At 36.9% G+C, this 23,885-nt stretch overlaps 5 protein-coding genes across 6 annotated transcripts; 1 reads left to right on the forward strand and 4 right to left on the reverse strand.

The window, feature by feature from the left end:
* Positions 1-320: 320 nt before the first annotated feature.
* Positions 321-4,101, reverse strand: LOC113288352 (ribosome maturation protein SBDS-like). The gene is made up of 5 exons (XM_026537368.1): positions 3,826-4,101; positions 2,617-2,746; positions 2,225-2,425; positions 1,263-1,430; positions 321-1,107 (listed from the first exon to the last, which is right to left on the reverse strand). The coding sequence occupies exons 1-5, from the start codon at positions 3,981-3,983 to the stop codon at positions 592-594; spliced, it is 1,173 nt and encodes a 390-aa protein (XP_026393153.1). The 5' UTR covers positions 3,984-4,101; the 3' UTR covers positions 321-591.
* A 326-nt stretch (positions 4,102-4,427) lies between these two features.
* On the forward strand, positions 4,428-6,126 carry LOC113288353. Its single transcript, XM_026537369.1, has one exon. It carries the CDS (start codon positions 4,600-4,602, stop codon positions 5,932-5,934), a length of 1,335 nt encoding a protein of 444 aa, XP_026393154.1. The 5' UTR covers positions 4,428-4,599; the 3' UTR covers positions 5,935-6,126.
* A 53-nt stretch (positions 6,127-6,179) lies between these two features.
* On the reverse strand, positions 6,180-6,584 carry LOC113291045 (mavicyanin-like). Its single transcript, XM_026540625.1, has one exon. The coding sequence runs from the start codon at positions 6,582-6,584 to the stop codon at positions 6,180-6,182; it is 405 nt and encodes a 134-aa protein (XP_026396410.1).
* Positions 6,585-10,163: 3,579 nt separating this feature from the next.
* Positions 10,164-18,894, reverse strand: LOC113288355 (GDP-mannose transporter GONST1-like). Of its 2 annotated transcripts, XM_026537371.1 has the most exons (10): positions 14,075-14,390; positions 13,659-13,840; positions 12,995-13,217; positions 12,709-12,848; positions 12,368-12,497; positions 12,072-12,170; positions 11,775-11,929; positions 11,288-11,404; positions 10,728-10,825; positions 10,164-10,600 (listed from the first exon to the last, which is right to left on the reverse strand). In XM_026537371.1, exons 2-10 carry the CDS (start codon positions 13,832-13,834, stop codon positions 10,548-10,550), a joined length of 1,191 nt encoding a protein of 396 aa, XP_026393156.1. In that variant the 5' UTR covers positions 13,835-13,840; positions 14,075-14,390; the 3' UTR covers positions 10,164-10,547. The 2 variants fall into 2 exon arrangements, with proteins under 2 accessions (XP_026393156.1, XP_026393157.1); XM_026537372.1 differs by lacking the exons at positions 13,659-13,840; positions 14,075-14,390 and adding an exon at positions 18,710-18,894 and having other exon boundaries at positions 12,995-13,205.
* A 184-nt stretch (positions 18,895-19,078) lies between these two features.
* On the reverse strand, positions 19,079-21,962 carry LOC113288354 (UDP-glycosyltransferase 92A1-like). The gene is made up of 2 exons (XM_026537370.1): positions 21,419-21,962; positions 19,079-20,893 (listed from the first exon to the last, which is right to left on the reverse strand). The coding sequence occupies exon 2, from the start codon at positions 20,885-20,887 to the stop codon at positions 19,358-19,360; it is 1,530 nt and encodes a 509-aa protein (XP_026393155.1). The 5' UTR covers positions 20,888-20,893; positions 21,419-21,962; the 3' UTR covers positions 19,079-19,357.
* Positions 21,963-23,885: the final 1,923 nt, after the last annotated feature.

The raw sequence follows: 23,885 nt of genomic DNA on the forward strand, positions 1-23,885 counted from the left end.
TACTTCTTGCAAAGCGAAAGCCACTTCTATTTGCTCATGAATAGAGAAAATGGATCTTAGAACCAATAAGTATCATGGCTCAAACAGACTTTGTAAAGATAAGATAAGAAAGGCATGTCCTGAAATTATTCCTCGTAGGATTTACATCCGCATCAACCCTTCTGCAGTCCACACTACATTTTGTCCTCTCTTCTTTAGAGAGTCTACTGCAGTTGGTGGTCATTTAGACTTCTCTCTTCACCTGAATGCATTCCAGTAATCCCACTAGAAACTACTAAAGCAATTAAACATTTTTCCAACAGGAGCAAAAAAGAATCTACTAAGCAATAAATGTGAAGTCCAATTCTTCGACAAAAAGTATATTTGGTTTTGCAAAAGTTCCAATTAGAAGACTCCAGACAGCATTCTTCTTTCAATCTTCCTTTCAACAATTTACTCCTAGTTACAAAACAAGATATAACATGAAGTTAACGAAACCCTCTTTCTTAAAACCTGGCAAACACGGTTAACTTCTCAGTGTACATAGCACCATATAGAAACAGTAAACTACTACGATGTACAGATTTTAGCCAGAGATAGGTGGCAGTGATCTTAAAATGAATACTCTTTCAAATCAGACTTTGCATCACCCATATCTATACTTGCTGCGCATTCATCAGCAGTGAGTGGAGGGAGTTGCCTAGTCTTTCGCCTCAGATTGTGCTTGTGCCATTCGCTCTTGAAGTGTTCACGGTATTGCTTGACATCCCCAACAAACGCATTGCACGTGCTACATTTGCTCTGCTTCACCTCTACTACTTCAACTTCAGCACTATTCTTTTTAGCATCATCATTAACTGTGGGCACTATCTTATCAGCAACATTACTTGCTTCGGAAATCGACTGTTTCTGTAATGCCTCACTTAATTTGATCTCATCCAACTCTGCAGTGTTCAGTGATACTGTAGGGTGATGACTTGGTTCAATGAAGTCCTCATGATCATCGAAATGGTCAACATTGGTATCCTTCTCGAAGTGCACTGATACAGCAAGTATTTCTGACCTACCATGTAAATTCCTGGCCAAAGCTTCACAGTCTCGGAAAATACTAGGCTCAATCTCACAGACCTGTTTCAGATATATAAGGAGCATTAAACACTAAAAAGAGCCAAGAAAAAGACAATCCCGTAAAGAAAGAAAATACCATGTTCTACACCCACAGGTATTCCACATTACGATAAATATATATTACACTGACCAAAGTGCAGAAATTTCGAACTTACCAATGAAAGCTGATTTCCAGATTCATCTTTCGAAACAACTTCTGCATTCCATTCATTGAGCTTTTCCATCAGAGAAGGCGAACTCTCTTCAGGCACGATGAGCCTTAATCTCATTGGGGCTCTTTTGATGGGAAAGCGCTTCTGAAGCTCACGGATAACTTCTAAGGCCTGTGCAGGTCATAGTAACAGATATTAGAAAGGAGATACCAACTTATCAGACTTGCTGTAAGAGCAAAAAAAAAGACAAAAAAGAATAACCAAACACCAGTGGAATAGGAAGATTTTACTTTTAGGATTACATGCAAGGAAGCAGAAAAAACTATATCAGCAATTCAGCATACATTATCACCAAAAATTCCAAATTTACTTCTCCAAATCGACTACCTTAAGAAACTCGAGATAAACCCACAATAGCTTTCAGAATCCAAATAAGTGTAGAGTTTTAGGCTGAGATGCTGAATAAGAAATTGAGAGGTGGAAACAGTAGAGAATTTCTAAACGTGCCACTTTAACAAACTTAGGAGATATGGTTCATTTGATTAAATTCAAACAAGAAACTATTTCTAATATAACTGTAAATAGACTTACTGGAGCAATTGGCAACCCAACCCAATCATGCCATTCTGACAGGGTACTTCTAAATAAAATGTGAGGTAAGAAAACTAGAGGTACTCATACGATGAGAAACCACTTGCTTCAGTCAAAAATACTTCACGTAGTTGCTAAGGAAGAACCTAGGTTGTACCAGATTGCTGAATGATATCAAGTGTTTGTCCACCAGAGATAAATACAACAATCGCACAAGAATTATATATGGTCCACTTGCAGATTGCCCGTCATTTATTAGAAAGTGCAGTATTATTCTAACAGTAACCAAAAATAAGAACCCAAAACTGACATCAAAAAGCAGACTTGTACAGCTTCTTTCATGTTTTATTGCGGCAGTGAAGTTGGAAAAATACCTGTTTCTTTGAGCTGTTATGCGGATCAACAGCAAAGTGAATTTCCGCCATAAGACTCTCAATCATATTGATAGTATATGGACGTTGAGTCTCTGGATTAATCGTTTTTTGCATGACTATGGTCGCAATATCCCTTTTCTGAGTTGATAACTGAGAGTCTCTTTCCTTCCCAGCAACTTGAAGCTCTCCTTTCTGCATAATCTGATACCATAAACTAGCTCAGTTAACTTCTATTAACAGAGTACCACATGATTAGGTATCATATATAACATTTTTGTATAGTGAACAGATGTCAGCAATTCCCCTTCATCAAAGAAGATTGAAAACATAGTCCTTTCACCATTATTTATTGGACACTATAAAAGATTGCGGTGATAGATCATTCAACTAACCTCCGTACAAATTGCTGATAAGTCATTTGTTCCAAAGGCTGCAATCATATCTTTAGACTTAGCTAGTACTCCTTTAGAAACATTAGAGTACACAGTATGTGACTGCAATACTTCATCAACATCTTTCTCTCTGTAATACGTTTAATAAAACAATTAGTGTCGATCCCACATTCTACATAAGCACCAACACTATATCAAATCTTGCACGTAATCATAAAGCAAAGCAATACTATTTCTCCAACAAAACCAAAGTAGAAAAAGAAATTAAATTTTACATACACAAAAACTAAAAACAACATCACTTCTCTAATTTTAGCCACTCGCAGTTGCGGTAAAGACAATTGGTAATACAATGGAACACAAGTCATAGCCTCCCGTTAACGCTCTACCTTAATAGAAGGTCCACCTTGTGTTCCAATGTATCGTCCAATGTCAATAGGACAACCACAAATGACAAGAACTAGAAAAGCTACATTGTTTTCTCATTTTTTCCTTTTCGATTGGATTCCTTTGCTGACATAACTTGTGGCTAATCAATATAGTTTTACCAAACAACCATACCAAATTTTATACAGTGTAACTTTGGATTAAGGTTGTAGAGCCGCCTGAATTCCTTGGTAGACATATTCTTCGCAAAATAGTTCGACTTGGATCCGTTAGTTAAAACTTAGACAAATTGATCTGCTATGATAACACCAAAAACAAGTGTGCTGTGTGCTACATCTAAGTTAGATATATGATAAGAAACTTACTAGTTCGATCAGGCAACCAATACGACTCATATGAGATATAACCATGAACCAAAACACATTTACCAGTACAGAACCAAAACACATTTTTCATTTCTTCTTTCAACATTCGTTTAGTTTCTTTTGCTTTCTCTCATCGTGAATAACACTTCTAAAACCAAATTCCAAATTCCACTTTGGCAAATACAAATTTCAATAACCAGAACAGGAAGTCCAGGACATGATTTTGTAAGTTATTAGTGTTAAGTCGTTATGAATTAATAACATAAACCATAATTCTCCTATTTGTTCCTATCTCCTAACGGACACAGCCAAAAACATTAACAAAAATAAATAAATTAGGTCATTAAGGGCACAAAGATCCTCAATGTTTCTGAATCACAAACATACAAAATAAATCTAATCTAATCGAAACGATAGATATATATAAAGAAAGAGATGAAGGATAAAGAAGAATTACACTCCAGAACGCCATGAAAGGACTTTGTTCTGATAACAAGCAACCTCGAATCTCATCCCATGTTTCTTAAGACGAACAACAGCAACGTTAGTCAATTTCTTCTGTCCAATTGGTTGTTTCACTGTACTCGATCCCCTTGTTCCTCCTCGTTGCGACATCTTTCTCCTTCCTTTCTCTCAACAACAACACCGCAAAAAGTTTCTCTATCTGTCTCTCAAGTCTGAAGGTTCTAGAGGAGGGAAAGGGTTGCGTGCGGGGTTTTGGACCTAAAATTCAAGGTCCGGAAGGGTATGTTCCGATATTTCATGTCGGTTCGCGAAATAAAAGGATGTCGACTGGCCCTCGGGTAAAATATCTTGTGGGCTTGTCGTGGGCCTTGTAACCGAGGCTATCCATAACACGTATAATGGCTGCTAACAGGGGCACCAATTTTGTTGGGAGTGTACCATTTTAAAGGTGAAGGATGGTTTGGCCTTACATGTAATTGATATGCCCCATAAGTAAATTGGAGCCCCTATTAGTAATCTTGTAAGTTGTAGACAAAACACACCGATAAATAACAAGAAATATCATGGGATATCAAAATGTTTGCCAACCACAAATTCTTTCATGTCGATTAAGCTGACTATTGGTACTTTCATTGATTTCTTTGTGTGGTTGTCTTGCTACTGCTGCCACTCAAAACCTCCTCCATAAATAAAACTGAAATTATCAGTTTTATTATTATTCATAAACATTTGTTTTTGTATTCTGATTATAGTTGAGCTTTGTTTAATGGCATCTTCAGCATACCCAGTTGCTGTTTTTCGTCATGAACAAGGGGTTTATTACAAGAGTTGTAAGGATTTACGGTCAGTTGTACCCGTTGCTGGATCAAGGCAGGATATGTTAAGAGCAGATGGCTTGAATCTCATGCCATTTCATCCGCTTGAAGATTCGCGCGGACATATGGGATGGTCATCGGATTCTAATCAGTATGTCAAGCTTGAGCCTGCAATGAGGAGACCTGTGCTTGTTGATGTACGGCGCCAAGATTCAGAAGCAATCTTTAACTATGGAATTGCTGAACGGGACAGCACAGAACATGAGAAGCACTCTCAGTTCTTCATGTCAAGGTCTAGAGCAGCAGCAGAAGCAGAAAGAGAAGGTGCAAATTCTCCTTTTGCATATCATCTCATGAGCCGACTTCAAGCACTGCCAATCACAATCAGCATGCATCCACGGCCACTAACTTTCTTGAGCGATGAAGTTTCTGTTGATGATGTTGGAGCTTTTGATCAGTTTCACCCTTCCCTTGTCTATCCGGACAGAAGACTTTATGCACTAAATCCCCTCTCGGATTTCGTTGGAGATTTGTCCAGTGATTCAAGAATAAGTATGCACCCAGATGGTAGAGTATTATTCAGTGGAAGTGGGGTTGAGATGAAAGATCTAAGGTCTATCATTGCAGAGTTTAGCCTTTCAAGCACCTCAACCAAAAGAGGAGAACTGCCATTTTTGGTCCCTCACTTTACTCGATTGATAACGGGTGAAGCAGCACGGGCAAATGTTTGTGAAGCTCCTTTGAAGTTGGAAGCTGTGATGGTTGCTCCTGCAAAGAGTCCGAAGAGAACCAAGATAAAACAATCCCCAACAAAGAGATCAAACTGCAGGAAAGCAGGAAATGATGGAGATATACGGCATAGAAGAAACGATTTCCAAGCATGTGAGAGCCTTCTATCACTAATTCTAGGAAAGCGACAAGGGAAGACTGCAATCCAGTCTCTGAAGAATTCGGCTCCAGAACTTCCTCAGCTGTTGACACAATTCTCCTCTAGCATCGCCGGCACTGGTCTTGTTGTATTATTATATGTTGTCTTCAAGGTTTTTCTTGGGAGATTACCCTTCTGCACCTCAAAGATGCTTAACACAGGATTTGGGTTTGGCCTGGTTTGGCTGTCTTGGGCAGTTAACCAACTGAGAGAAAGTGTCATCTCTATTAGCAAGAATCCAAACAATAAGCTGGGGTTGCAAGATGAAAATTTGATGAAGAAGGTGGACACAAGTGTTAACGAGATTTTCTTTAGGGCGGCAATGGTAATGGCTGTAGCAGTGCTGAAGATCGCTTGAGAAGAGGAGGAGTTGGTGCATTAGTTCAGGGATTTATGGTGGTGCAGTTGATGGTGTAACTAGTGGTTGTATAGTGAGATATCAGAACTTAAAAATAATTAACATGCATATCCCATTGAAATTTGAATATCCAAGTGTCATTACAAATTTTCTGGAAAGAAAATTTCTGAATCACATTCAGTCGTGTTTGGTCCTTGAGTAGATGTATCGTCTTCAAAATTGGGTATCTTGCCATAGCCATTCGATCAACGGGTGGGCCGCCAAAACCTAGCATATGATGAATTGTAAGCTGGAATATCAAGCTTTAGGCCATTGTTGCAGTCATCAGGATTACCACTGATGAAATACTGGTGGAGTTTTGTTATAGGAACCGTGTCGTCCCCGGTGTTGTAACTGACGAGAGGAGATGTTGCATCACATGATTTGAAAGCACAGTAAGTCACTTCTACTACATTAGTAATGTCGGGATTATAGACAAAGCGGAGACCGTCATCACCAACTAGAAACATTGGTCTCACCGCCCAGTGAGTATAATCAAATTGAGCCTGACCGGACCAACCAGCATCATCACCAACATTCCAAACAAAAGCATTCACCATTAAAGGAACCGCAACAACCAAGGAAAACAACAACTTGTTGTTGAAACCCATGACGGAAAAAAAGAATTATCTTGAACAATCAGAGAGTATTTCTAGAGGAGAAAGAGATTGGGTGTGGAGATTTGAGCATAGGCCATCGGGTGTTTATAAGGAAGTTTGATAAAGTGACCCAGTTTTGAATTAGGGTAAAAAAAGTCCCCCGCTTTTTTGCACTTTTCTAAACTGCCTCGTTCTTTTCAAATAACGCTTTCCATCCCGTTTAATGCAAGGTAGCAGTTATTTCACCTATTAAAAAGTCATATTTACCCCTGAACTATGTCGTGAACTATGAACCCTAACCATGAACCATGAACCCTAAACACCTAACCCTGAACTATATCGTGAACCATGAACAACGAAGCCTAAACTATGAACCCTAAACCCCTAACCCTGAACCCTGAACTATATCGTGAACCATGAACCCAGAACCATAAACTTTGAACCCTGAACCTTAAACCCCAACCCTGAATCCCGAACCCTAAATCCATGAACCGAGATCGACGAACCTGAAAAAATGAAGTAGAAGATAAACGTGACAAGTAAAGGGAAAATAAGTAAAAAATTGGATGGAAAACTAAATTAGATGGAGAAGTTAACAGTGGCGGCAGTTTTGGAAAGTTGAAAAAAACGGGGGTAATTTATTAAACCGAAATTGAGAGTGCGGCAGTTTATCAATATTCCCATGTTTATATAGGGCTCGGTTTTGGGATGACTTGTGATACTTTTAAGGGATTTAGATTTCTTGTTCTAACAACAACAGGAGATTAGAATTACAAAGAAGTTGCCGTTAATACTTGTTGTACTCTAAAACGGATTCAAGTTGTAGTAGAAAATAGGATTATAATAGGCGGCGGTTCTGTTTGAACCCTCTTTTGGGGCATACAGACTTATTATGCCATCCAATGCAAGATGTTAAGGGGTGTCCTAATGATGCTTAAGTTACTGTAATACCCTTACATAATTTAAATTACATTACTATCCTTCCACTTAATTAAATCCTAATCCTAAAACTCTCTACTAATTAACCCTTCCACTAATTAACCGTTACCCACTAATTAATCCTAAAACCGTTACAAAAGATTTTTTTGCTTTTTAAAAACCAAAAATCCTTCTCTCTCTCCCTCTTCTTCTCATCTTCTTCTTCAAAATTTCTGAAAATTTCTTTGTTCGATTAAGTTGTCTATTATACACATACATGGCACCTCGTGTTACACGATCCCCAAGAAATACGATGCCGAATCCTGGTGTTGCTTCTGTAGCATCTCAATCTAGGATTTTTGGAAAAGATAGAGATGAAGAGGATAGTGGATTGATTGGTGTTGGAGAGCGAGAAAGGTATTTCCCACAAACCCATTGCTTGGTTTTTCTTAGTTGATTTATGACATGTAATCGAAGATTCCTCTAGGTTTTGGTAGTTCCAAAGTAGTGTTCGGCTAAAATTTAGCAGCCGATCTTAATTTTTTTCTCTAGACGAAGAACAGTTCGGCTGAAAAACATGTTGTGTTTTGAATATCGAATCAGCCGATCCTACATGTTCGGCTTATGAATATGTTTATGATAATCTGCCGAACTTCAGTAATCCATCGTACATTGTTCGGCACATTGTTCGGCTCATTTTGATAAATATCGAATGCGCCGAACTTGACTCTCTGTATGGCTAATAGCTTTCTATAAACTTTTCCATTCATAGTTAGACTTATCACATTGTTTAGTAGAATCATATTTATTTATTTTGGAAATTTAATTAAGGTTTATCATTTGTTTTAGCACCCATCCGGGAAAATTCAAAGAGAAGCTTAAAAGGAAAACAATGGAAGTGACTCCTTCTAATTCAAAAACTCCCAAACCTCGAGGTGGTGGCACCAGAAACTTGCATGCAAGGAAAAGGCGAAATGACACGGGTGGATGTTTGTCTGTAGAACAAGAGGATGATAATGATGAAAATAAGGGTGTAGTATGAGGTGATGATGAAGATGGCGGTGGAGGGGGAGGAGGGGATGATGAATATGGTGGTGATCGCGAACCTCTAACTTGATTTTTCTTCTCAAAATTGATGCATGTCGTTTTAGACCTTTGAATGTATTTATTATGATGTGGAAGATAATATGAATGATAAAATGTGGTGTAAAGAGATGATAAAGATTGAAAGATCTCTTATTAAGGATTTTGTTATATAGAGCTCTCAAAGTTAGGCTTTAGAATCCTTCCGAAACCGTTTCTCCTTGAGATAAAAGTCAATTTTACGTTCAAGCATGCCCCATACCAGTGTCAGGTTCGGCTAATACCTTGCCAACCTTTCCCGGCCGAACCTGGCAAATGAAATTTACCCCAGGTGCTTGTCAGGTTCGGCTGACTCGATTAGATTACTTTTAAGCCGGACTTATCTCTGTAAACACTTCGAAAATCTTGATTTGTAGGCCCCAGGTTTGGCTAACTCGTGATGACGAGTTATCAGCCGAACTTATCTCTATACACTCAAGTTTTTAGATTTTATTTTGGCCATAACTTCTTCGTCCGATGTCGGAATGACCTCATTCTTTTTGCGATGTTTTCGTCTTTTCATTCTCTTGGCAATAATATCTCATTGATTTGAATGAGTTTAATTTTGACGTTGATGTTCTCCATTAGTAGACTTCACTGTCTTTTGGGGTTAGGTTCGGCTCATTCGCAATACTATTTGAAAGCCGATCTTTGAAGTTCGGCTCATTAGCATATCCTCTTTAAGCCGAACCATGGAATTTATTTGGTGCGAAAATAATTCTATGACAGTTCGGCTTATAAAGAATTCAATCATACAAACCGAACTGTTCTTATATATCAAGGTTCGGCATACAAATTATCTGCCGAATCTAACTCTGTTCCGCCGAATTACATAGAAAAATCAAAACTTTTGGTGAATTCAAGATACAAAACGGACATTAAACAACGTCTGCAACCATACCTATGTATCATTAGCATTGGGTTCCTCATCCATGTACTCATCTTCAGGATTTGGCTCCAAAAAGTCATCATCTTGAGCTTGAGAAAAAAGTTGAGTTTGAGATTGAGTTTGGGTAAAATCATTTTCATAATCCAACAAATAAGCCATCTCCGGATCTCCATCGTAATTGATATGTATTTTCTTAGGTTTACATGATGAAGATTCACTTTCCTCACTCGAATTTGGATCACACATCTATCAACAATCACAAAAATCTCAAAGAAAAAAAAGTTTTTTTTTTCTACTTCCTCCTCCTCTTCTTCTTCTTCTTCTTCTTTATTCTACTCACTCAATTTATTTAAAAAGAAAATTATTATCCTAAATTAAACTCTAATCCTAACTACAATCATTAACAACTAATTAATTAAATTAACACTGATTAAACACTAATCATTCAGGGGTATTTTAGCATTTATGAAAATAGGATGGATAAGGAATACCCTAGAAACAATATTTCCAACCCTGTTTTTGTCTTATTCAATATACCCCAAATGATGATGGTTCTTCTGTTTCTGTTGATGTTGCCATTGGACGTAACAAGGCCATCAGCCCATCCCATGGTTAGCCCACTGAGAATAAATTGCAAAATCTGCACCTCAGGAATTACTTCATTTGGCGTAAAAGTTCAGTTGAACAAATTATACCCGGATTAATCATTGAATTACTTCATTTTGCATAAAAGTACAGTAATTAACTTTACATTTGACATATAGCAAAAGAAAAGAAAAAAAAATCCGTATACCGATCAAATATGAATTGATCCCATGAAGGAAATCACTATCCAAGTTTTCTGCGAAATCGAGACAAACTCCAGACAGGTTACCAGCAATCCAAGAAACCACTTTCTGAATCTAAACCATAACAATGCCGGATGGTAATATATTTTCCTTTGGGATTGGACGTGAGAAGGTCAACTTGGTTTGCAGAGATCTAGTTACCACTGCAACCCAATTTTGTGGTATAAATTAGTTCCTGCAATCCTGCTGCTGTCAGGACTAGGATTTTTCCCTCATTTTGGCTCTGGCAAAGAACACTCCTGCTAAAAGACCTGAAATACAAAGTCCAGATGTACCATATAAGATTTTTAAATGAAAGTAGACAGCCCAAATTTGTTTACTAGCATATCGGATGGACTGTAAAATACAAATTAGTGCTGGTATATTGATGGAACCTACCAAAAAGGATGCTGGTAAAGTTCTGTAAACTAGTAGGAACGTGGAACAGAAGGATCCCCGCGACGGAGAGAGGGATCTTATTCAGTGATCCGACAAGGCTGCCAAATCAAGAAACAGAAACAATTTTGTCAGAATATTAAGAGTCGTCGAACAATCAACTTATGTAGTCTATCACCCAACTTTAACAACAACTTTTTCTGTAACATACAAAATGTTTTATTGAATGAGCACCAGATCATTTTATTTTTTTCACTATAAAAGAAGTAGGCTTACTATTAATAAGGACCAGATTACTAATGGCTTTTACAAGACAAGATTATGGGTTGCATCACAAAAAAAGTTTGACGAAATGCGTAGGGTCCTTTATTTAACCTACTGAATTTATTTATTTCCTAAAACAAAGCACGGCAAGGAATCTCGTTCAAAAAAGATTACCCAATTCCTTCCTTTCACTCTAGTAGGATGCCATGGACATTATTGTTCTTTGTTACTAAGTTGTAAACATAAACGAATTTAGAGTTCCAGATTTTTTTCATAGCCATCATTTGTAAGAGTAGTACCTGTAAGTTGTTGCCCCTGTTTGGTGCAGAAACCACATTGATGTGAAGCTGATAGCAAGGCCTAGGAATCCACTTGATGTCATAACCAGCCAGAACGTAGGCATTCTCAGAAGAGGCCTGCCAGTTCACTTCAAGAATGCATTAGTTGTCCGTAGGAATGCAAAACAGACATGTCGTTTGGGCAGATTCAGAAAGTTATATTCTAATTTGACTATCACTCGCTAAACCATTTCCTAAATTTTCAAGAGTCTGAGAAGCATCCAAACTATTTCACACTTATGCAGCAACCAGAAAACTGTAAGTGAATTCTAAGATGAAAACCAAATATTAAAAAAAAATGTGAATCTTCTGGTGAATTAAACCTTATGCTAGAAGACAAGTAAAATAACAATTATATCTGAAGGTGAAGAAAAACGAGATTAAAAGGAAACCAGCAAACTAATTGGGGACTTAGCGTGGAAGTAATAAAGAGGACAAAGTAACTTACGTTTCGAAAAGATAGTCCACTTCATTGAACAAGAAAATAAGCAGAAGCCCCAGAGGCAAAGAGAGAGTGTTGTTAAGTAAGACCATCGTAAACTCATTCAAATTTCCAGATTTTGTGACTTGCTTTGCCGTATCCATGACTCTCCTTAAAGTCAACTGGAGGAAAAATAAAAACATCAGGCTCAAAGAATAACTGTAGATATTCACAACACAATGTGACAAGTGTTGAAAAATTTTATTCCACCAATTTAATGGTATATCTGGTTATGGTCCAAAAGAACAAAGTAGAGGTAGCTACCGAATATGAAGCCGTCAAGAAACAATTAAGTATCTGCCACGTATAACCCACAGCATGAAAAGAGATGTCTGTAACTCCACCAGAAATGGCTGAAATGATCTGCACGGGAAAATCTCTTCAAGTCAGATTGCCTTGACATGAGCATTCATAATCTAATGTAGTAAATGAAGCACTTCAAGACGAGGTTGCAGAGCAGGCAGATGAAACAATATACGCATACAACCAGAATGATAAGTTTGACATATCTAGGACATACAAGGATACTTATACAAATTTAAATAGCTCTAATTAAATACCATTAAGAACAAAGCGGCCCAGACTCTACTATCATGGCTCTTCTTGAATAAGTACATTTCACCGAGAGCAGTTATAACATTCGTAACATTCTTTAGAACTGTCACCATAGCAACGTTAATGTACTTCAGACTGCAAGAACGAGGATAACAATGAGCCATCATCAAGGAGAAAACACTTCCTACTAAAATACCAGCTTATAAACCAGAATTGAAGAACATTGAACCAAATGAATACCAAAGCAGCAGATTTGACCAAATTAAACAATAAGAGGAAAAGCAACATATATCTAGCAAAGATTGCACTACATTAATGGATGAACATGACTGAAAGAGTACGGTACCTGAAAAGGCTTGTAATAAGCATCCCAACAAATATAAAATTCACAGGTAACCAGACCCTAACTAATTTCCAAGTAAGTGGCTCTGTAGAGATCAGACCAAAAAAACTTAGAGTGGAAACAATAACCACCGAGACAAGATTCTGCATCCACATACCAGAATTACAAAACAGATACAAATCAGAACTGGTTAACAATCATCAAGAGTCAAGGAATAAACTAAAAGCTTAATAGAATCAAGTATAAAACTGTTGCCACATATAAAATAAGTATGATAGCAGTAACACACCTGGTAGAGCATCAGTGATATCCCAGCATTAAAATCGTAGCTGGAGAGGACATACTTGTTAATAAGTATCATACTGCATGATGAGATGCAATACGCCAAACCAGACAATAACGCTTGGTTCGGATCTTTCACAAGCTTGATGCTGCGAGCTTGTTTATCTCTCTCTTTGTCATCTGTACCAGCTTCCAGGTCAACTGCCTCGCCGTTAAGACTCTTCATTGACCTACACAAGAAACCACCAAACTACTCTATATCAACAGAATTTACTATAGAGCTTACAACACCCATTCTACAATTCTAAACCAATTTTCTGCGGGTATACATATATAGCTTTTAAAGACGTCGGAGGCTTTATGTTTGAGGCATGTCTAGATTACGCCACACAAAGTTCTCCAAAATGCCTGGTTCCATCTTTAAAAGGGAAAAAGCATCTAAATAGACTAATCCAGAGAAGAGTACAAATCAGCAAATTGCCTCTAACTTCTCTTATGCTACCTCGCACTACACATATCAAATTGCAAACTGTTCTTGCATTGACTTGGACTAACCCTTGCAACAACCAATTTATCCCAACTAATGGCACATAAAACACACAAGTACACCATGTAATTACGAAGACCAAATGATTTACAAGAAATGAGAAACAAAATAAGAATTCACATACCTGTTACCAAACTCTCTTCTTAATGGACTTGTGAGTTGATCTAGTACAACTACATTATGTTCACCGCGATTCGAAATGCCAAATTTATCTACATTTTGGGTTGTGTCATCTAATAATAACTGCCTTTCAATAATTAAATCAGAAGGAGTATCCAAAGTAACACCACCTGTAGGCATAGTTCTCTGAACACGAAATTAAAAAAACACAAGATTTTTAGTATTCAGACAGTCCAGTTGTTGGTCAAAAACAAGTCAATCTGACAAAGAATTGAAAAACCCACAACAATCCAAAATTACCACTCAAAAACTTAATTTGTGAAATTTCACAAATTTCTTCATAGGTTGACATTAAATTAAAGACCAATTAGTACAATAAAAGCTTCTTAATTAAGTATACTAGTTCAGATATTTATTTACCTTGTATTTATTTAAGCTGCTGCTAACAAGTTAAAACCATTATGAAAGCTTGAACTAAAGAAAACCCAAACCAGGGTTTGAATCTTTATCTTTCAGAACCAGTCTATTTAGAAGAACCCCAAAAGACGAGCAGAAGAAGAAGAAGAAAAAGAATAGAGTGGAGTTGAATCTTGAAGAAATGGGGTTGATGGATTTTGAGCTGTAAGAGGAGAAAGTCAAGAATGAAAAGGGAATCAGCTTCAGATATTTAAACTGAAAATTGATAAATATACAGCTGAGTTTAATTTTTCTTGTTTCGGTTTTCTTCATTATAATATAAGCGGTTGTTGAGTGTGGATATTTCCGCCCGACATTCTAGTGTAAATAAATGAACAGTTTTCCTCTGTCGGATTTGTGAAACCGGCTTTAGGGGTTTTGACTATATCCAATGGGGTTCAACAAAGTGGAACTCCTTCCTTTAGCTGGTGACTTTCTTTTTGTGCAAGTGGGAGACTTTGAGGAAGTCATCATGGAAGAAGCAAATGCAATGAACAGCTGTGTCATAAATTCCATAATGCATACCGATTTTTGATAAGTGGAAAGAGCTATCAAGCTCGGCAGTGTCAATCATCTTCACAGTTGGGGTATTGCTCAAATGATTCCTGGGGTGTAAGTTAAGTCGGCAAGATTAGGGCGAGCAATCTTCTCGTATCCCATTTATATCATAATAGCATGTTTAGATACCATTTATAATGTCAGGTTTTCGACTTTTATAAACACAAAAAAAAATACATATAATAATAGTATTTTGGATACATAATTTTTTATAAAAACTAAAAACAATTGACCTTTTTTTACGAAGTAATGACATTTTGTTTCTGATTTCTGCTTCTGGTATCCTAACATAGTATTAGAGTTGCAGACTGTTGAGGGGAAATTGCATTGACATAGTGATCTCTCGCATGAAATTTGCTATATTGACCAGCAATTGTGTGTTATTATTATGCATCTTTAATAATGCATTTGTACCAACTTGGAGCCAATACTTAAAGAGTTTACAGATGGTTTCAAGTATTTAGCTGAATAAAAAACTCAGCAACTAGTATCATTGGATTGGACTACAACTTGGTACCTTTTCCCACAACTTTATGTGTATCCTAAAGAAAATAGTGCTTTATATTTCCTGGCTAAATTGAAGTCGTGAAGACCTAAAGGAAGCAATCCACTTGGTTGCACTGAGGTCATTTAGTCATACATTCAACAGTGTCCAAATTTGAAGGGATCATTTCCCCCTGATTGGGTCCATTTTGAGTACAAAAATAACTTGAGGAATGGCTTTTGCTAACACTCTCTATTGGATGCACCTTAGTGTGATCATAAGATGCTAGAAATGCAGGATGAAAGCTCCCTCAACTTTGAATAGCGGGAAAGACATCAACATATGAACAGTTTCTTTAGCCAAACCCACTTATTTGGTGGAAGAACCGCACTGTGGTCCTCCTCCTCCATGTAGTTTTTTCATTTTTAGTGGAAGCTCACCAATGAATTGACAAGAACAATAGCAACCAAATTGCAAGATCCACTAATTAACTTTCCACTTTTGATGGTTATGAATGCAACATAATTTTGGTTTGGTGTACAACTACGAATGATCATCTCATAAGCTAATGGTCAAATGATCAACTATTTGGTGGATATCCATAATATCTCCATCCATCTACTACAACAACTCCTTTAAAGTTGCATTAGAATGTGCCAAATTATGCTCTTATTTTTAGATAGTAATTTTTCTAGGAATCATCCCAGGAATCTCCCATTTAGATAAGACCCTATTTGGATAAATCAAAAGCATGTAGAGAGACAAATTTAATTCAACTGATTATTTAATTTAAATTGCCAGCTATTTCTAGGGTATTTAATATTTGTGATCTCGTCATGCCACTGAACTCTCTGATAATGAGGGATGGTTGTTGGACAGGTCTTGCACTCAATCTTCATGGTGTCCAAAGGAAATTCAATGAGACAGGAAAACACATATTCTCAATTATCAATTCATTTTCAGAATTCGCTACGTTGCTTCATTTCTATGTTCTACAAAGATTAAACAAAAACAGCTTACAACTACAAAGAAATTGATTAACAACATGCTTGCTCTGTTTGCCGCACATTCACTTAGCTTCGTTCTGTGGTTTACACCTTCGCTGCATTGGTAGCCTCTGTAGTTTTCACCTCGGCAGCACATTGTGAAACATATGGCTTCAACTGCAGAGATGCCAAGTGATAGTATGATTTAGTTTATTACTAGTAAAAATTTGTAAACATGTACTGACAGGCATAACTAGTAAAATTACCAATTGTGTAAGACATATTCAAAAAAAGAACCAAGACACAATTTCCTCAACCCTATTTTTCTTAGGTTCAAGAAACATTTTTGAAATCCAAACCTGTTATCTTTGTATACGAACTAAGATCAAGGAAATACATTTTCGTTATTAAAACATACACAAGCAATAACTTTGGAGACCATGGACAGTACCTTGAAGTCAATCACATCAGGAACAACATGGTTTGGCGATTTCTCATCAACAACATATCATTCACATTCGCAAATTACTGTCTGAAATGAGAAATGGATCAAATTGAAATAATTATGAACATTATAAAAGAGTGGAGAAAATGAATGTACCTTTGCGGGTAAGAAAACCAGTAGGGTTTACAATATTTTCCTTCGTAATATTGTAATCCAAGGAACTACTTTCTTAATCTAAGCCATTAACAATGGCGTCTTCAGATGGTAATCTATTTTCCTTTGGGATTGGACTTGAGAAGGTCAACTTGGTTTGCTGAGTTTTAATTACCATTGCAACTCAATTTTGAGGTACAAATTAGTTCGTGCCCTCATTTTGGCTCTGGCAAATAACACTCCTGCTAATACAAAGTCCAGGAGTATCTCGTGAGATATTTAAATGCAAGTAGACGAGCCAAATTTGTTCACTAGCATTACAGATGGACTGAAATATACAAGGGCTGGAGTACTAGTGACTTTCTAAAACAAGATTATGGGTAGAGTTTGACGAAATGCGTAGGGTTCTTATTTGACTTACTGAATTTATTTATTTCCCAACACAAAGTCATGAAAGAAATCCCATTCACTATAAAGTATAGACCACCCTTTCCCTTCCTTTCACTCTAGTAGAACGTCATGGACATTATTATTCTTTGTTAGCAAGTTGTAAACATAAACGAGTTTAGGGTTCCAGATATTTTCTGAAGCCATCATTTGTAAGAGTAAGTACCTGTAAGTTCTCACCCATTTTTGGTCCACCAACCACATCTATGTGAAGCTGATAGCAAGGCCGGAATCCACTTGATGTCATGACTCTTGACCAGCCAAAACAGAGGCACTCTAGAAGAGGCCTGCAGGTTCACATCAAGAATGCATTAGCTGTTGATAGGAATGTGTGACAGGGCAGTTCAGAAAGCTATAACCTAATTTGACTAATGGTCACTCACTAAACCATTTACCAAGTTGTCAAGAGTCTGCGGAGCATCTAAATCATTTCACACTTATGCAACAACCAGAAAACCGAAATTGATTTCTAAGATGATATAACCAGATATAAGAAAAGCAGCTGTCAGTACCAGGTGAATCTTCTGGCAAATCAAACTTAATGTTAGAAGACAAGTACAATGACAATTATATCTGAAGGGAGAAAAAAAGAGACTCAAGCAAACCAGCAAACTAATTGGGTATTTAACATGGAGGTAAAAACGAGAACAAAGTAACTTACGTATTGAAATAATAGTCCACTTCATCGAACAAGAAAATAAGCAGAAGCCTCAGAAGCAATGAGAGAGTGTTGTTAGGTAAGAGGCATCCATGACTCTCCTTCAAGTCAACTGGAGAAACAATAATCACCGAGACAAGATTCGGCATCCACATGGAAGAATTATAAAGCAGTTATAAATCGGAACTGGTTAACAATCGTTAAGGGTCAAGGAATAAACTAAAAGCTTAATAGAATCAAATATAAAAGTATAAAACTGTCGCTACATAAAGAATATGTACTAGAGCTAGTAACACACCTGGCAGAGCACCAGTAATATCCGGCATTAAAATCGTAGATGCAAGATGCCAAACCAAACAGCAAAGCTTGCTTCGGATCTTTCACTAGCTTGATGCTGCGAGTCTGTTTATCTCTATCTTTGTCGTATCAGCTTCCAGGTCAACTGCCTCGCTGTTAAGACTCTTCATTGACCTACACAAGAAATCACCAAACTACTCTAGATCAACAAAGTTTACATTATAGAGCTTAAACATCCATTCTGCAATACTAAACCAATCTTCTACCACAATACATATATAGCTTTTAAAGACGTTGGAGGCTTTATCTATGAGGCATGTCTAAATTACGCCACACTAAAAATTCTCCAAAATGCCTGCTTCCATCTTTAAAAGAGTTTCAGCTTCTAAATAGCTACTCCAGAGAAGAGTACAAAGCAGAAAATTGCCTCAAACTTCTCCTTCTGCTGCCTCGCACGCACTACATATATTAAATTTTAAACTGTTCTTGCATTGTCTTGGGCTAACTCTTGCAACAACCAATTTGGCTTAACTAATGACACATAGATTACACAAGTACATCATGTAATTACAAAGAAATAGATGAAGAACACACATACCTGTTACCAAACTCTCTTCTTATAGGACTGGTAAGTGAATCTACTACCACCACATTATGTTCACCAAGATTCGACATGCCAAATTTATCGAATAAAACATGTCTTTCAATAACTAAATCAGCACGAGTATCCAAATTAACACCACCTGTAAGCATATTTCTTTGAACACAAAATAGAAAAGACAAGTCCAGTTCTTGGTAAAATACAAGTTAATCTGACAGAAATTGAAAAACCCACTACCATTAAATCCAAAAATCTCACTCATAAACTTAAAATTGTGAAATTTCACAAATTTCTTCACACGTTGACATTAAAATAAAGATTAATTAGTATAAAAGATTCTTAATGAAAGACTACCTCAGAAATTTACCATATATTTATTTGAGCTAACAAGTTATACTTTTCAAACATGTTCCATACCTAGGCTGGTGTTCAACGTACAATAGAAAGAGCTGGAGCCTTGCACAATACACAATGCAAGTCTGCAAAGCTTACAGAATCTGTTGCACACAAAAATCCGTCACTAGTATAAACTTACATGAAGCATCACTTTTTACCTATTACCTTGTATATGTTGTTTATTCATCATCATAACTTTTGCTGATACAAGTCGAACAGAAATTAACAATGTTTGATATCCTCCTCACCCCACATCATCAGAGTCTTGACAAAATCATCCAAGGCTTGAACAGATGAGCCATTGTCCATTAAAGCTTTTTTCATTTCTTCACTCAAATCTTCAGCCTTCTTCCTCATCTCAACTCCTTTCTCACCCTCCATCACAAATCCAACCGTTTCAGCGACGTCTTCACAATTGATATTCGCATCAAATCCTCTAGCCAACTCTAGGCAAACCCCTAATTCTTCTTCTAACAACTTTGAGTTGTAATATTGTTCAGACCCAAGAGGCCAACCAATGATCGGAATACCGTTGCTCAAACTTTCTAGTATTGAATTCCATCCACAGTGACTCAAAAATGCACCAGTAGATTCATGAGATAGAATCTCAATTTGTGGACACCAATTCTTAACTAACAATCCTTTTCCTTTCTGTCGCATCCTCTCTTCAAACCCATGGGGTAACCATTCTGACCTGAACTCATCACCAACTTCAAACCCTGTCGGATTCCTAAGCACCCAAATAAACCTTTGCTTACTTTTTTCCAAACCTTTTGCAAACTCCATCATCTGGTCAACAGGAATACTGTTCTGAGAACCAAAGGATACATAAAGAACAGATTTTGCTGGGTGTAGGCTCAGCCATTGTGCACATTCACGAGGTGACATACCAGGAACCTTCCCTCCTCGTTCATTTTCGTTGGACGAAATTGGGAGAAGAGGTCCTATAGCCCAAACTGGTCTCCCACTAGAACTTTCCCAATGCTTTAGCCAATATTTCTCAAGTACATCAACAGTATTCCATAGACTTGCGTCAGAATTCTTGCAGTATCCAGCTTGACGAGCAGCGAAAGTGGGTGGTGAATCTTGGGTATAAGAAGATGCAGCCTTGATCATGTTCTGAGATAGCTGGTTACGGTGAATTGTGAGATTAGGTGGTAGACCAGGTAAAGTAAGCACATCTTCGGGAGTTAGTCTGTGAGGGAGGTAAGTCCATATTGAGTTGTAAATAGACATGGCAAAAGGTCCAGAAGTATATAGAGGAACATGACGAGACCCAAAACTATGAGCAACTTCAACTGTGAACCCCAAGAACATATCAGAGATGATGCAGATAGGTGGATTACCACCATTAAACTGAAATAATTGTGAGATCAAAAGTATGAAAGAGGGTTTCAGTGATTCAGAGGAGTGGTAAAACTTAGCTACTGCAGAGAGACTTGACAGAGAATCTGTATTCTCAGCATTTTCAGCGAAAGGAGGAAGCTCGACGAAATCGATAGTAGGGTAAACCAGGAATCGAGGGCGTAGCTTTTGGATATTATCAGGCGTACTTATGATTTTGATGAAGATATCTGGTATACGAGAAGCTAACTTCCGTGCAAAATCTAAGAATGGGTTCAGATGACCTTGAGCAGGGAATGGGAATAGTACGACATATCTAGAAGATGAAGAAGGTACTTGCAGACCAGGAATACTAGAAGATGAAGGTGACTCCGTTGGTGTCTTTGCCTTGGTCACAAACGTATCCATATCTGCCTGAAAAAAGATGAGGAGAAAAATTAGAACAACTTGACTTGAATTATTAAAATGATGCATACATAAAGAATTAATCAGCTTATACAAAGTAGAAACAACACTTAAAGAACTGTGCATATATACAAGTATGATATTAGTGATGTAAATGGATGGTTTTCATTTCATCCAGATGATTTAAAAGATAAGTAGAGGAAGAAATTTATGATCCTAGTAGTCCACCACATACCAAATTGCTAACACAGGGTGCTCAATAAGATAAAACATGGAATAGTTAAAGCACAGAAAGACTAAACTTACACCTACCCAGAAGAAAACCCCAAATTATAATCAAATTCAACCAAATTGACATGAATCCTGGGTATAGTTTTTGACAGAATTCATAAGAACCAGTTAATAACATTGAAACTAAGATGAGGAAATTAGGGTTCTAAATGTACTCTAAACTTGAAATTGGTAAAAAGAAAGTCAACCCAAATTCAATCAATTTTTATATCACACAAATCTATCAAAGACCAAATTCAGTACCTGGTTATGAATGAGCAGTGGAACGAGTTTGGTTTGGCTCAAATTATTCAAGCTCTAGATCTCCTTCAATTCTTCTTTCCAAGTTTTTGATCACTTCTTCTTCACTTGTATATTATTTGATCTTAAGAAAAGTAATCAACACCCAGATTAGGAGGAAGTGTACTGGCTGTTACATCAGTCATCAGTGTGACTGACCTAATAAAAACAACCAGTCTAATCAGATGTTTCCTTGTTTAACTCCACCCAGTCTTCATGAGATTCTTTGTTCGTCTCTTGGGGTAATGATGTTTAACTCTACTCTCGTTTGTAGACTAACTTGTCTCACGCTCTTCTTCATAGAGTGATTCTCCTATGGTAATCAAATAATAGTGGGTCCGTTTGAGATTTAGATTTTTATAGGCCGGCCCCCGTAAGCCGTTGCAGGAATTAAAAACTGACGAGGATCTTGAAAATTTAAACTGATGGACACTTCTTGTCTTCCTTCCCTTGCAACAAGATCAGCTACTTTGTTTCCTTGTCTTGTCTTCTTAACCTCATCTGAAATCGCCACACATTGTCACCTGATTGATGTTTCCTTTTCTTGTAGATACCTAATAGTTGCTTGGTTGTCTCCTTCAATGACCAGATTTTGCAGGTTACTTGTAATGGCCCATTTTGTTGGCTGTAGCAAAGCTACAGTTTGTGTTTCTTCAGCTGACGAAATTCTGCGTCTTCCCATTCCTGCTCCTTTGAAAGTACATGTCCAGTTGCGTTAGATAAAACCAAAGCCAGTTTTGGCAGAAATCCATGAATCATCACAGTTTATCTTGGATGTTTTAGTAATTGAAAATTTCCAAAGATGTATGACTATATTGTTATGGCTCTGTGTTAGTTTACTGGATGTCAATAATCATAAGGCATTGAGATGTCTAAAGCTAGCTGCTCTGGAGTCCTGTTTTTATTTTCAAAGACTCTAACACAACGTTCTTTCCAAATAAATCAGCATTTAGTTGTTGCTAGTGCCATAGAGATAGAATTCAGTTCTCCTTCCCTCCACACATTATAGATGTCTAAGAAAGAGAGGTTATCAGAATTAGAGTTAGAGCAAAAAGTCCATGTACAGGAACATGATGTAAGTTCCAAACTGGCATATACACAATCAAAAAACAAGTGAAAAATTGATTTTCTTTTAGTTGATAGAAAACACAGTTTGTGTTTATCCCCAGTTTCCGTCTCGTTGGTAAAGAATCTTGAAGATATTTCCAGATGAATAATTTAATTCTCTGAGAAGTATCCATACTCCATAGACCTCTCCAAAATCTTTTAGTAAAAGTTTGACTTTTTTTTACATGGCAAACATTATTCCCTCATAGGGTCAAATTTGATCGAAATGGTAGGACTAAGTCTTGTGGGCTGGATTTGGCTAAATCAGACAAAAAGCATTGCAAATTAGACAAAAAACGTTGCATATTCTTAACACTACTTCTCTTCCCAGATATCTCTGACATTCCATACAGTAGCGAGATAGTTTTGCTAAATAGTTCAGCACGGAGAAAATTGTTGAGATGGTTATGCTGTTCCCCTCAGCGCCGTGGGGAATAATTCAGCGGATTAGAACTGTCATAGGACTTAGGGGGTTGTTCTAGCTGACGTGGACTTCCAATCTAGATGCTAGATTAGAAGAATATAGGACTTGACCTAATCACCCTTAAGAATGAATCAGCGAGACTACCCACAATCCTAGTTCTTGACAATTCGGCGTGCTGTAAATGTTCTGGTTGGTGAAAATTTGCGTATCAGTTGGCTAGATAAGATACAAATTATGTGACTATGTGATTAAACATACATAATTCAGTAAGTATTCGAGACTTTGCGTTTAGCGTGTTTCGTCAATATAAAATGTGGCACACAACTTTTGGATTTACATTTAGAAGTTCCATTTAACTTATTAAAGCAAAAAGCCAAAAATTAATTTAGAAATACAACTCCATAATCTCTATATAAAAACAGATTTTTTTCGAGCGACGTGGTTAACCGGAGCTTCTGGTTGATTCTGGCCCCACCATAATTTACTTTTAGGTAATTTTATAAAATTTTGGAAAAACTAATCTAAGAAAATATCTTTTACCCCATAATATTAGAAAAAACAACATAATATTATAAATTACCAAATATATATTCAAATGAAAATATTAAAAATCAAAATTAAATTCCATCAATAAAACACACAACCAGATAATTAAAACGAAATAATATTTATGTTATTCATCGCGATTGAACTATGAAGATTAAAATGTGCATCATAATACTAATCTAAGAATTAAATCGTCCATTAAAAAGAAAAGTCCAACGTCCAATTACACTTCTTAAAATTAAACCGACCCTCATTACAGTTTCAAGCTGCTAATAATTAAACTAATTTTAATTACAATTAAGATTGAGATAAAAATAAAAGAGTTTTTAATGTGGAACAAGGTAAAAGAAAGCA

Source organism: Papaver somniferum, chromosome 6 (genome assembly GCF_003573695.1).
Source record: "Papaver somniferum cultivar HN1 chromosome 6, ASM357369v1, whole genome shotgun sequence".
NCBI lineage: Eukaryota > Viridiplantae > Streptophyta > Magnoliopsida > Ranunculales > Papaveraceae > Papaver > Papaver somniferum.

Coding starts and splice junctions, on each gene's coding strand:
- LOC113288355 (XM_026537371.1), bottom strand. CDS start 13,834: ATGCCTACAGGTGGTGTTACTTTGGATACTCCTTCTGATTTAATTATT. Junction 12,171..12,367: donor GGGCCGCTTTGTTCTTAATG/GTATTTAATTAG, acceptor TTTCCCGTGCAG/ATCATTTCAGCCATTTCTGG. Junction 11,930..12,071: donor TCTTGACGGCTTCATATTCG/GTAGCTACCTCT, acceptor TTTTTCCTCCAG/TTGACTTTAAGGAGAGTCAT.
- LOC113291045 (XM_026540625.1), bottom strand. CDS start 6,584: ATGGGTTTCAACAACAAGTTGTTGTTTTCCTTGGTTGTTGCGGTTCCT.
- LOC113288354 (XM_026537370.1), bottom strand. CDS start 20,887: ATGGATACGTTTGTGACCAAGGCAAAGACACCAACGGAGTCACCTTCA.
- LOC113288353 (XM_026537369.1), top strand. CDS start 4,600: ATGGCATCTTCAGCATACCCAGTTGCTGTTTTTCGTCATGAACAAGGG.
- LOC113288352 (XM_026537368.1), bottom strand. CDS start 3,983: ATGTCGCAACGAGGAGGAACAAGGGGATCGAGTACAGTGAAACAACCA. Junction 1,431..2,224: donor ATAACAGCTCAAAGAAACAG/GTATTTTTCCAA, acceptor TGACCTGCACAG/GCCTTAGAAGTTATCCGTGA. Junction 1,108..1,262: donor CTGGAAATCAGCTTTCATTG/GTAAGTTCGAAA, acceptor TATCTGAAACAG/GTCTGTGAGATTGAGCCTAG.